Source organism: Temnothorax longispinosus, chromosome 12 (genome assembly GCF_030848805.1).
Source record: "Temnothorax longispinosus isolate EJ_2023e chromosome 12, Tlon_JGU_v1, whole genome shotgun sequence".
Classification (NCBI taxonomy): Eukaryota; Metazoa; Arthropoda; class Insecta; order Hymenoptera; family Formicidae; genus Temnothorax; species Temnothorax longispinosus.
Window position 1 is genome coordinate 688,807 of NC_092369.1, and position 13,409 is coordinate 702,215.

Here is a 13,409-nt window from a genome sequence, read left to right on the forward strand (position 1 = left end):
CCGACGAGAGAGTTAAAGTTTATCAAACAATCGGGCAACGGTTACGCGCAGCTTCTCTCGCTGCCGAATTTTTTCTCGTTATTTTAGTGCGTTACGTTATCCTACACTAGATATTCGTATCATTTTTGAATATCTGTTTAATATGTTTCTTTGTCGTTCACATATATATCATAGCGAATCGAGTCGAAATATATGTTAATACATGAGTGAGTTTTCGGAGATTTATCCGAAAATTTAACCGTTTTAATTTCGATGCTTATGCAAGTGACGAAACACAGAAAATTGCGCTTATTCCCGATAATGGAAAATTGCGCGAGAAAATTAGTAAAACATATTATTCCCCTTTATATTCGCCGCATTAAGTGTAACCGTGGTTGATATGTGGAACGTTAATAAATTAATTTTTTAAATTTTTAATTTTAATAAATAGAATATATTAAACTAAAATATAATTAGCAAAATTTACGTCATAGAACTAATCGTTTGTAGAAACAATAAAAAATCTCTGAGATTTTTATGAAAAAACGTCAAAAGGCATTTAACGGTTATTTTTATACAACGTAAATTTTGCTAATTACATTTCAGTTTCAGCTTGCGATGTTCTATTTATTAAAATTAAAAGTCAAAAGAATTAATTAGAAAAGGAAATCTTGTTATTTGTATTCCCGTTTGTGAAAAGTCTTACTTGATAATAATTTTAAAAAATCATAAATGCTTCGACATTATATATATAATAATAACAATATTCATCTTCACAGCTATAAATGAGCAATCTAACGGAAGATCTAATATCTTAATTAAACGGTGAATTAATTACCTAACCATAATTGCACATCTACCCATAAAAAAATCACACTCACTAAGGTATATAGTACATACATACGTTGCGACGCGCGTAAGCGTGCGCGGTTTCAATCGTTGAAACTTTCCGTCGTGAATCTTGGCAACTTCACGCGACCCTTCGCGCTGAGTCGCCTGAGCGGCCTGAGTCGCGAGTGGAAGATGAGCTACCCGAGAAAACGTCGTATATTCGGCAGAATGCGGCCCGATCGACAACTCGCGTACTCGTTGTTCAATTCGCGAACGAGCATTTACGCGGTCGGTTGCATAAATTCTGAGCTGTAAATTTTACCTAAAAAGGAGAGCCGCCCGCACGCCGTTACGTGGTCGTCTGCCATATTTACTATAATAACTGACGCTAAATTCGCAACAATCACGTGACGTTCTCTTGCCGCCAAAATGCGTGTGTCCAAAGAACGTAATAAATAGCGTAATTAGGAAAAATTATGTACAAATCACAAAATCAGAGAGATAACGATGAAAATAACGAAAATGAAAGATTACGTCAATTAAATTTGCGATCGAATGGAATGAATAAACATTTGTCTCGAAATTTTCGGATATCTCGCCAGATTCCATTGACTCTCTACGCATCTGAAATTTCTTTATCCGAAATTTCTTAATCTCTCGAGTCCTGTAAAAATATGAAAATAACATTTATTCGAAAGCATCTTTTGACGAAAATATGTTTAGTTTGAAAGCGTTGCTTAATGGGATGGCACGCGCAAATGTTGGTCCACGTACGCGACCGCTTATTTAGTGAAAAATGTATGCCAGCGTAAATTACGACATGATTCTTTGGCTGCGTTCCGATATTCACTGCAAGTACTGAAAATCTATAGTGTATGTTTATATAGATTTTCAGTACTGACAGTGAATATCGAAACGCAGCTTTTGTCGTTTTAGACTGATATTTGTCATACGACAAATTTTTTAAGCGTATTGATTAACTACAAAATAGAAAATTTGGTAAAACTGAAGATTAAGGGCGACCTCACCGATTTCAATGACCTTGATGTATGTTGTCAAGGTCATGACCCTGAGTGACTTTCAGAAGGTTTTAGCCGTCGCTCGCTATTCGTTAAAAAGTTATTAACAAAAAAAAGTTTGGAAAATATAGCAGCTATTTTGAGTATTGGAAGGCATAAAGAACGGTAATTATGCAGTAATAGGGACCACCCTCCGATGACCTTGACCTTGACATATGTTGTCAAGGTCACCCTCCTGAGTGACCTTCGGAAGGACGCGCTTTAAAAGTATTTAAGTGTTTAAAGCGCGTCAACTAACCTATGTAGGTTAGTGACGCGCTTTAAGAGTATTTAAGTGTTTAAACACAACATGTATCAAGGTCATTGAAATCGGTGAGGTCGCCCTTAATCTTCAGTTTTACCGAAAATTTCTAGAGACTCGATCGAGACCTTTTCTACTTTGTAACCCATCAACACGCTTAAAAAATTTGTCGTATGACAAATGAAATATTAGCCTAGGCCAGTATTCATAGTTGGATCTTATTTCAAGACCGTCTTAAGTAATATCTTAAGATGCTAAAATAGTCATTTCATGGGCTGGATGGAGTCTTAAGACTGCCTTTGACCAGACTTAAGACAATCTTAAATATAAGAACGGAGTAAATCATATTTACTTCGCCAATCAAATAATAACAAGTAGAAATAATACTAATAATCGACTCTATTGGCCATTATAATCGTCAAGATAATACGACAATGATTTGGTTTGATTATCGTCAAGACGCACTTTTAACCAAGGTTTTGGTTCTTATAAATCGATGTAATCTTTGATACTTAATTTATATATAAGCACCTCATTTAAATAATTAAATTTATTGCAAAAAATATTACGTCGGATTCGAACCTGGAACTTCCCTCATTCCGTGAAGGGTGTCGCACCAATTCGACCACTGAGGCATGTGCATGGTAATATTTATTATTTATTAAATATAAGATCCGACTATGAATACCGGCCCTAGACATTTACGATAATCGAATCGCGAATAATGTCTCGCGAATGCGAAAATATGTTCACCCCAGCAAGAAATGACCCGTCGAATCGACGTCTATCGACGTCTGTAGACGTCTAATTAGACGTCGGGTCAATTCTCGCTGGGACAGCTGTGAAATCGAATGAATTTTTGTATTTGCTTGTCGTTGTTGATCGTCAATCACCGTCATGACAGCACGCATGTCCAAAATCGGGACTTAAAGACATTTTTAAGACGTCTGTCTTATGTCCCAATTTTGAACATGGTGCTGTCTGCTGTCTGGACGTAAACATGAGAAGAGAGAAAAAATGGAGGTCCGCATCCTAAAAATCCTTCTAAGATTCGCGATATTAAGTTATTAATCCGTCTGCCGGAAAACGTTAGCCCGGCAACCGTCAGGGATATTAAACCGCGGAATTCAAAAGTTTCCTAACGCACGCAGTCGGTTTTATGAAGCCGCGTTGTAATATTTGCGAAAACGGGCGACCGCCTTCGTTTATTAATTTACCGCGGGAAGTTATAAAATATTATATAATCATTATCCCGGGGCTGTAACGTTTCTTTACGAGCAAACTTACAAGCTCGTGTAAAACACACGATCATCGAAGGACTGTCAAGCTCGATTTAGAGCCAGCTCCGATGAAATATACAAGTCCGTAAAAGTTGTAAAGAATCAGAGAATGTGCGAATTTTATTTCTCTCCGACAGAAATAACGGAAGAGACAATTAAGTAGCTGTAAACAAACGTACCCAGACAACACGCATGTCCAAAATCGAATAAGACGTACGTCTTTAAGACGCCTTATTTCCCGATTTGAGACATTGTGTTCACTGCATGGGTACATATTGCACGAGAAATCTGCTTTTTAATCTTTTTTTAGGCTGCGGTCCATTTTTGACGCTACATAAATGCTTTGGAGCGTCCTTCTCGAGCCTTCTTCTCCTTCTTTCTTCATTGAAAGAAAAGAGAAGAGGAATGCTTCGAAGCATTTGTAGCGTCAACTGGACCGCAGCCTAAATGCGCTACCTTCATAAAATTTCCAATTTTCTTTTTATTTTCCATTTTCTATTTTATTTTCTTCTCATTCGTGATAAGTATTTATGCGTAAAAATCGTTTGGATTAATCTCAAGTGCGCTATATGAGAAGTGTCGCGCTTTTTGGCGCGCTGAACGCAGCTGCAAGAGGCGATCGAGCGGCAAAACTAATCGGTTCCTCAATAGAAGGGGTTGATCGCCGCGCGGTTTCGCCGTTTTCCCTAGCATGTCCGTCCGGTTCTCCATGCGCGCGAGCCGTATTCAAATCCACCAATGAGAATCGGCCGCAACGATTGAACGGCCAGCTGTTGGCGCCGTGCGCGCCGCTCCTTCGGCTCCTTGTCGTACTTGGCGAGTTGCGCAACAGTCGCGAGGCTTGGAGCACCGTAACTTTTGGCGCCAACGCAACGAGAAACGGCATATATTCGCGATCCACGAGAAATAGCAGCAGGAGTGAGTACGCGGATAGACGCCGACGTTAAATGCACTCGCCGTGACGCGGGTGACAGTCATGATAAGCGTTTTACGAGCACGTTCGCGAACCTAACCTGAAAATGTTGCAGTGCCACCACGGAGATCCAGGAAGCGGACGGCCGAGGACCCCACGCAAGCGGATAAGGCGCCGAAGCAGATCAAGAAGAAGCAAGGTACGACCTGGCGATTTTTCTATTCCGAAAATACTCCCTTTTTCCCCGAGCGTCGGGTCGGTATTTAATATCGTAATTCACGCGGTCTCGAACGTTTCATGCGAATATGAAGATATAGCGTTTCTCAATCTGCCTTGCATTCGAATGTCAAATTAAGAACGTTCTCGAAAAGTCTTTTTCAAAACAGATGAACTGATATAAGAGTCCATCTCGGTACAGTTTAATTTTATATAAATTTCTCTTACAGGATTGAGCATAAAACCAGATTTGCGGTCGCTTTCGATTGGCGGCGTTATGCTCGTATTCGGACAAGGCGATTTTGGACAGCTTGGCCTGGGAGAAGATGTCACTGAGAAAATGCGTCCAGCAGCCATATCTGATTACACAGACATTGTAGCTGTAGCTGCTGGTGCTATGCATAATGTATGCTTGAGAAAGATGGGAGAGGTACTGACTTTTGGATGCAATGACGAGGGAGCGCTTGGACGAGACACTACCAAGGAAGGATCTGAGACGGTACCAGGTGTGATTGAATTACCCGGTAAAGCCATTCAGGTGACGGCAGGAGATTCACATACCGCCGCATTGTTAGAAGGTGGCCGAGTATTCGCATGGGGCACATTTAGGGTATATTTCTTCTATCTCCACTTATCTATATAATCGTCACTTGTTAACAAATTAGCGTTACGAGAAAATCTCATTTATATGATAAATTGATTTGTAAATAGGATACGCACGGTTCTATGGGACTAACGTTGAAAGGAAATGAGCGATTCCCCATAGAAATGTTACCTAACGTAAAAATCGTCAAAATAGCATCAGGTAATGACCATTTAGTGTTACTTAGTGAAATTGGACGTGTATATACCTGTGGACGCGGTGAACAAGGACAACTAGGACGAGTAGCTGCACGCACAGCAAGTAGAAATACACGACAAGGAATAGGTCTGCTACTGACTCCCGGCGTAGTTGAATTCAAAATCAGGAAGAAGTTATATTTTGACGATATATGGGCGGGAAATTTCTGCACTTTTGCTAAGGAACACGAGAAGGGAGACATATATGTGTTCGGTCTAAACAATTTCTATCAAATTGGTAAGACAAATATTTATAAAGATCACGTGCTTTTCAGTTTTAAGTTCTTTTTTTACATATTTGTTGGAAAATGTTTTAGGTTTGAAGGACAACGATATTCATTTTCATCCACAAATATCGAAAACCTTTAGCGGCAAAGTATGGAGGCATATCAGCAGTGGAGAACATCATACCATAGCCCTGGATAATGCAGGCCAAGTCTTTGTGATGGGTCGCAAGGAATACGGTCGCCTCGGGCTTGGACCTAATTGCCCAGACGCGGAAGAACTTACGTTAGTTCCTGCTCTAAGTTCTACTAAATGCATTGACATAGGCGCGGGTAGCAGAGAATCTTTTGCAGTCACAGATTCTGGTAACGTAAAATGTGAATGTAGTATAACGTTAACTATGCCTGAAAACGATTAATCGATCGATATATAAGAATCTATTTTTTATATAATAGGTGATTTGTATTCGTGGGGTGCGGGAACGAATGGTAATCTTGGAACGGGAGATGTAATAGATGTCGAGGAACCAGTATTAGTTAAGGGAAAGCAGTTGGAGGGTAAGACAGTGGTGCGAGTCAGCGGTGGTGGCCAGCACACTTTGGCTTTGGCAACAATTCGTCCAGTGAAAGATAAAACTGCTGGTTAATATTAAATATTATATTTCAAGACATTCTATATGTTATATGAATTTAGACAAGACCGAGAAAAATCACTATTTCTTAACATTCATGATGTTACCTTGTCAAACTGAATTGTGAAAAATCTTCCCATTAAGTCTTCAATTTTGTTCAGGATCCATTTCCTTCAAATTTGTACATACTCTATCACATTGTCATAAATTCATTCATTATGCTTACAATAATTAATATATTGTGTTCTTATTGTGTTGTTAGCATTACTACTTATTATTATATATGTATCGCCAGAACAGACATTTTTCTACTTACAAAGGTTTGTGTATAAAAGTATACATGGAAAAAATACTTTACACGGACAAAAAATTATATTTTGAATAATCACAATAAAAATTGTTGAATGTGAAATAAGTATGATACTTTAGCCTAATTTTTGTGCCATTTAAATTTAATAATTTAGGTAATGTACACATCATTATTTGCATTTGAAGTTATGTTGTATAAAATCTTGAAGGCTAAACTATGTACATGTGTTGATCTACATTATAGTCCCATATAAAAGCTTTATATATAAACAAGCATCAATTTCTTCAAAAGCTTTATAAATAAACATCTTTTTCTTCAAGATAAGTTTTTATTTAGTTCATAAACTAAACTTCTTTAATAAAACTCAACATAATAATATTTAATATGTTAAGGAAAAGATATGTTGCAATTAAATGTTTGAGAAAGTAAAAAATAAAAATGTATAACATGTCATAACATTCAGTTTATTCACAAATTTTAATACAGAATGATACTACGGTTTGTCAGTAATTTTAATTCAGGTTACAAGGCCTTGGTAAACTGTGTCGTAACTGAAGAGAAATTGAAGACATTTTGTAACGGATAAGTCGAGATCTTATCAAATGCAACTAATGGTAACAGATTTAACTCGTCTTTGGTTGCTCTGCGATTTTTGCTTCTTGCATCGAAATCTGTGTGAGTTTCTTACCGATACGTTCATGAATATCTAAGTATTTAGCGATACAACGATCTAGACATATTGATTCTCCTTTGCCTAGTTCAGCCTCAGTATATTTTGGTGCTATGCACTTCCTGTGGCACGCGGATGTCATGCGGTTATACATATCCGACATCATTTCTATTTCTAAGTCCTGCACCAACTTCAATTTATCGTCGTCCAATTGTGGTAACGCCGTCATTCTTCCAACTTTTTGTACTCTACAGTTGCGCTTTCCTCTCTTAAGAATCTTTTAATCCTTAATAACAAGTTAATCTACAACATTGGTGTCGCGCAATCGTTGTCTGGCTTTCATAATCTCATATCTCCTGGCATTGATGCTTCTCTTGGACAGCACAAATGCGTAAATTCCTAGGACAGTGGCTACGGACCTACAAAACGTAAATTTATCATTCTACACTAAAGCGCATATAAAAAAAATTTTTTTTTAAAGCAGCAAGCGCGAAATCTGAAATCTTCGAACTATATGAATGTAAAAAATATAAATGTTCGAAATCGTATCCTGGACACGATAATCATTGCAGCTTAATTTTTAGGTTAATGTGATGTGCGAAAATCAGATGCGAGAAAATCTGCGGAAATTCTTTTCAAGATACTATGCACACCTACCATCCAATTCCTACCTTCGCCCAAATTGGCAAAGCCATGTTTTTATTTAATCGATACGATATCCCATTTACAAGGTAAAAAGATTCATGTACCTGAACGTGTACACCATGCGACTGATGGGACTGATGCGACCTGCGACCGCCGGCGCCGGCAATAATTTCTAACCTCTCTCGACAGTCTCGACAAATCTCATGTCACGATATCGCGCTATATTTATCTTATTTATAGCAAATACTTGTTCGCGACACCCTTTGAGTTTATTGTCAAAATGTGTCAAAAAATAAGCTATCTTGACAAAAATTGTCAGATTTGTACACAGATGTCTATAGACATCTGTGGATTTTTAGTGATTTTTAGCGACCTTTCTTGTTTCTTGTTTCAAGCTCACGAATATTTCAAAAAACGCGCTTTGAAAAATGATAAAAGAATTTCCTACTTCCGATTTAGGCTGCATCCCCATGGTTGCGTTCCAAAATTCACTCTGGGTAAAAATCTATAGTTTACGTCACGCACACTATAGCATTTTAGTTAACTAGAGCATAGAGTGAATTTTGGAACGCACCCCATGAGAGAAAGCAATAGCAGCCACGGATAGCAACTTTGATATATGCATCAGAGAGAAACCTGAGTGACTCGGCACTCGGCGAGACGCGAGGAGTGATACCCGAAATGCAAGCATGGCATCGTACGGCCAGAGAAACCTCTGATGCAGTTTTCTCTCTGTCATTATACTGCCTCCTGAATTCCCTATACTGCGTACGCAGACGCACTCTGATTGCTCCTGGAGTATATATAACCTAATTGCACCTAATTGTAAATTGACGTGCGAATGAGAAAATCGCAGCAGATCGCAACTCGCAACGATAACGCGTCGAAGAGAGATAAGCAAAGGTAAATTTTGCTGTCGACGTATTATCTCGATAATATAAGATTTCGATCGTCTGCGAGTAATACGCGTCGGATCTGCATACTATTTTGAGGCACATTATTTTGTCTTTTCTTGTGCTCTCACAAAACTTTTTATCGGCAATACAAAGTACAGAGCAACGTGTTGCTCATCGTTCGCAGTGTCATTCCAGACGTTTCAAAACGCAATGTTACGTGTGACCTCCTAAAAAGGCGAAATATGGACTGGGAAGGCAGGACATTGTAAGGATTCCGTACAGATTTCGACGCGAGAGCGAGTGAAGAGGAGAACGTGTGCCAATAATACAAGACAACGCGACGTGTAACGTAGGAAAAGATGTTTCTACAACAGTGGATGCATATACGACACAACATCGACATACCATGGAAGACCTTTGTCAGGGAGTCACCTGGTATACAGGACAAATCTCCAGAGAGGTGCATTCATCAGTTGGCTTTCCAGGGAAACGAAGCAAAGGCTGCCTATGAAGAAATTGTTCACCAAATTAGTAATAGCAATACTCCACCGGCAAGACTGAGGCATTTAAGATCAAGAATCACTGGTAGCCAAGGTAACTCGGGCACGAATTCTGCTTCTATTGTACAATCAAAGATGATTACACTTTCTGACGACATTCTGGCAAAAGTCACGGTCAACACGTTATTAAAAGCAGTGGAGCAAAAGGACTTGAAATTCTTGCAAAAACATATGACGACAGAAAATGTGAATGTGTCGGATGACTTTGGTTGGACTCCATTAATGTCCGCCGCTTATTGCGGTCATTTGGAGATTGTGCAATTCTTGTTGAATCTCGGGGCTAACAAAAGAACTAGAGATAAGTCTGGTCTCACCGCAGCCCAGTTAGCTTTAAAAAGAAATTATTTGAGTATAGTTGCCTTGCTGAAGAAGAAATCTGACTCGATAAGCGGTATCGATCAGTTGTCCGCAAATATAAATCCAAATGTAAATAATATAAATGCTTTATCAGCGAGATCAATGCCTATAGAATCTTCGATGGAGCACAATAAAGACATTGTTATAGAAGAGAATACACGACTCAAGCAGAATACGGCGTTTTACTGCGAAATCTGTAAGACAACTTTTCAAGAAACGATGCTGCAAAAACACGAAAGTTCTACCCTACACATCTTCAACACAAAGCCGAAACTGAAAAACGCAATGTATGGAATATCGAGACAAAATAAAGGATACAGAATGCTTTTGAATACAGGATGGGATGAAGAGGCTGGTCTCGGTCCTTCTGGGAAAGGAATAAAATATCCAATCAAAACGTGTTTGAAAATGGATCGCAAAGGATTGGGACAGTTGCCTGAAAATGAATATAAGATTACTCATTTTAAATCGGGCGATACAACTGCCGTTAACAACTCTAAAGTACCCAAGCAGAAACCTTTGAAAAAAAGAGACAGGGAAAGGTTACTTCACAGAGAGGCCAGGAAAGAACGAGCACTGCGTATAGCGTTGTCCTAAAATAAATATAAAATAATTCTAGAAATTTAAATGTGATATTTGTTTCAAAATTGAACGCAATGAAAATAACTTTTACTGTTTTTATATACTTACGCTTGTAAGTTTATACTCCATCTTTCTTTATCATAAAACAACTTATATATTAATACCGTTTTCTATATACTTTTTAATAATGTTACTAATGCAATTTTTTATCTCTAATTATGTTAATAAAATTCTGAAAAATATACACAGTTTATTTCACTAAAATATAACAGAAAAATGCGAGCCTTTTGTGAACCATATATAAGGTATATGTATAAATAAGAAATAATACATAAATTTTTACTTTGTTACAGATGGCAAATGAGCATCAAAAGTTATTGCAACATTTAGAAACAGTTGAAAATAAAGCTAGCGAAATTCTCACTGATCGTGAGGAAATAATCGCTCTAGATAAGAGAAGAAACTATAATCGTGTTGGAATGAGAACACTTCAAAAACAGGGGCATCAAAAAATATGGATAACAGTGGGACCGTTGCTCTTAAAGATGCCATCTAAAGCAGCTGAAGAACTGCTTGAAAAAGGTAATTTCAAACAAGAGCAGGACGAGATATTCATAAAGTATTCTATAATTTTTGTGTTCTATATTACGGTTGTATTATGTTACAGATCAGAGAGAATGTGATACTGCCATTAATAAGCTAAGGAGCGACTTAAGGATAAAAGTAAATGAATTACGTGATTTAGAGTTGACTCCACCAGTACCTGGATTAATGTTAAAACCTATGTCTCACAAAGAGATGGGTGCAATCGGACAAATTTTAGGTCGAACTGTCTAATATTTAATAAAATTTCTTTATTCAGAAGTATAAGTAGAATGAGAATAAATACATGAACTTAAAATATTTAAATATTTAAGTTTAATTACTTAGTTAAGTTTAATTCTAAACTTTTGAATATAATGCAAATTAATTACCATTATATCTAAAAAAATTATTATTCTTTTATTTATTATCCTATATTATTTTCAAACTAATAAGTTATTCGTCATTTCAGAAAATGAGTAAAATAATTTGGTTTTTTTTCAAGATTTTCAATTTTATGATTCACTTATTATTAGATCAACATATATTATATTAATCTACGTTGATGTGATAATATTACTTAATTAATATTAATATTAATAAATGTCAGTTATAAACAAAAAATTAAAAAACTTAAAAAAAGTCATAATATATCAAATACGTTGTGCGTTAATGTCTAACGCATTGTCTAACATTTCTCTTACACTCGTATATGTGTGATATCTTTTTCTATATGAAAAATATCTAAAATTCTATGTTCACTGGGCACGCCTGAGTTCCTCTGCTTTATCAACAAACCACGACTTTAAGAAGACATACATTTCGAATTGTTATCGGGAGCTTTTTCATCGTAAATTATAAAATCCTTGGATGGCTTCCAATGAAATTTTATACGTGCATTTATTTATGATCCTTAGTGACAATACTTTTGACCACAATCTCTTTGTCTAGGAAAATTTTCAAGAACCCTTTGCACTTTTTCGTGTCACAGTAAAACTGCAGTAAGTAATTTCATATTAATAGTATATGCTTAAACTTCGTTATACAATTTTTTTTACATTTTAATTATTTAATACATTTGGAAAGCTTAAGCAGATCATCCATGGAATATTCCTTTATCACTTTCACTATGTTAGTTGCATCCCTAAATCCAACTACAATTCTATTTGCATCCACCAAGTAATTCGTACTCCAGCACTTTGATACAATCCTAGGGGTGCTATGCATGTTTCTACTACGCATGCGAAACGTTTTCAATCCGATCCATTCAAAAGTTTTGCCAATAAGCGTATCCGTTATAGTCTGTTGCGAAGAAATGGCATTCATTCTTGCATCGTATAGTAACGAGTGATTGCCAAAGTTTGCTTTGAACATACAGTAAAACTCTTCGCACTTATTAAGGGGTACTGATGGATCTGGTTTATGTGACAGATGATCTAAAAAAACGTGTATAATTTAATTAGATTATATAAACAACGAGTAATAACTGCATTTTGTTTGCTATACATATGTCTGAAGTAAAAGCGATACATGATCAAATTCGTATATACGTATTTTAATATGAAATACCTGCTACTATGTATTGCTGAAATTTATTTGTTCCTGCAGAAATTTGTTTGTCTGACACTGTTGCATTGTCTTGACCACAATCTCTTTCATCTGAATGAAATTCGCATTGTACCACGGTATTTATACTGGCACAAATAATCCATTCGTCACTTTTTCCATATGGGCTACATAATATATTTTTCTTAGTGTCCCACGAGAATCTAATTAATAATATCTTTATATATCTGATTATATTATTTATAACAATTAAAATATACACTATTTTTTTAGAATTTTGTAGAATATAATATTCATAATAATAATCGTGAATATATAGGTATATAACGATAGCGCACAGAGAGCAACAAGGTGTTCGCGTTAAATTATTTTAATTTTTAATTTTTAATAGATATTTTCCAACCATAATAACGCGCCGACTAATTGTCAGACTTGCAACACAGCTGTGATTGGAGTAAAATCGCCTCCCTCCCCCTAATTAAATCATATATTAATATTAATAATAATACAAGATTTTCCATATTTAAATAATAATAGTCGTGCAAGTTTTAAATGATAATGAGTTATCAATACGTACCAACGTTCTTCCTGTAATAATGGCCTTTCAATTCGATGAACATTATCACAAATCCATCTTAATATATTTTCCAATCTGATATGCGAAGTAGGCTTGTGATGGGCAGACGTACAATTTATATTGAGATCGAAATTTACATTGTCAAGATCCGAAGGAGGAATATAATATTTTAATATTCGATTTTACTGTGACGACGCTGTGTGTCGATTTCCGCTGATGAAGCAGAGAGCAGAGTTACTGGAAATTAGACATCAAGGGGAAATTTGAAACGGACAATACCAATATGTTTGTATACAATACAACTTTTTGTAGATATATGGAAATGGTACGTACACTGAGAAAAAAAATATTTTAATCAAAAAAAATATTTATTAGGTGGCTCCTAATAGCATATTTACTTACTTCAATTAAATAAAAATATCTAATTCT

General features: G+C 36.4%; 3 protein-coding genes across 5 annotated transcripts; 2 read left to right on the forward strand and 1 right to left on the reverse strand.

The window, feature by feature from the left end:
* Positions 1-3,964: 3,964 nt before the first annotated feature.
* On the forward strand, positions 3,965-6,869 carry Rcc1 (Regulator of chromosome condensation 1). 2 transcript variants are annotated; one of them, XM_071794791.1, is made up of 6 exons: positions 3,965-4,328; positions 4,439-4,522; positions 4,770-5,149; positions 5,251-5,617; positions 5,697-5,981; positions 6,060-6,869. In XM_071794791.1, exons 1-6 carry the CDS (start codon positions 3,980-3,982, stop codon positions 6,248-6,250), a joined length of 1,656 nt encoding a protein of 551 aa, XP_071650892.1. In that variant the 5' UTR covers positions 3,965-3,979; the 3' UTR covers positions 6,251-6,869. The 2 variants fall into 2 exon arrangements, with proteins under 2 accessions (XP_071650892.1, XP_071650893.1); XM_071794792.1 differs by having other exon boundaries at positions 5,697-5,969.
* Positions 6,870-6,986: 117 nt separating this feature from the next.
* Tim10 (translocase of inner membrane 10) lies at positions 6,987-8,213 on the reverse strand. 2 transcript variants are annotated; one of them, XM_071794797.1, is made up of 2 exons: positions 7,965-8,213; positions 6,987-7,634 (listed from the first exon to the last, which is right to left on the reverse strand). In XM_071794797.1, exon 2 carries the CDS (start codon positions 7,442-7,444, stop codon positions 7,169-7,171), a length of 276 nt encoding a protein of 91 aa, XP_071650898.1. In that variant the 5' UTR covers positions 7,445-7,634; positions 7,965-8,213; the 3' UTR covers positions 6,987-7,168. The 2 variants fall into 2 exon arrangements, with proteins under 2 accessions (XP_071650898.1, XP_071650899.1); XM_071794798.1 differs by having other exon boundaries at positions 7,887-8,213.
* A 556-nt stretch (positions 8,214-8,769) lies between these two features.
* LOC139822775 (G patch domain and ankyrin repeat-containing protein 1 homolog) lies at positions 8,770-10,749 on the forward strand. The gene is made up of 2 exons (XM_071794793.1): positions 8,770-10,367; positions 10,609-10,749. Exon 1 carries the CDS (start codon positions 9,116-9,118, stop codon positions 10,268-10,270), a length of 1,155 nt encoding a protein of 384 aa, XP_071650894.1. The 5' UTR covers positions 8,770-9,115; the 3' UTR covers positions 10,271-10,367; positions 10,609-10,749.
* The last annotated feature ends 2,660 nt before the right edge of the window (positions 10,750-13,409 follow it).

What these genes read in the sequence shown, in the direction of transcription:
- Rcc1 (XM_071794791.1), top strand. Translation starts at nt 3,980, where the DNA reads ATGAGAAGTGTCGCGCTTTTTGGCGCGCTGAACGCAGCTGCAAGAGGC. An exon ending in GCAGATCAAGAAGAAGCAAG is followed by an intron (nt 4,523 to 4,769) that starts GTACGACCTGGC and finishes TTTCTCTTACAG; the next exon opens with GATTGAGCATAAAACCAGAT. An exon ending in AAACAATTTCTATCAAATTG is followed by an intron (nt 5,618 to 5,696) that starts GTAAGACAAATA and finishes AAAATGTTTTAG; the next exon opens with GTTTGAAGGACAACGATATT.
- Tim10 (XM_071794797.1), bottom strand. Translation starts at nt 7,444, where the DNA reads ATGACGGCGTTACCACAATTGGACGACGATAAATTGAAGTTGGTGCAG.
- LOC139822775 (XM_071794793.1), top strand. Translation starts at nt 9,116, where the DNA reads ATGTTTCTACAACAGTGGATGCATATACGACACAACATCGACATACCA.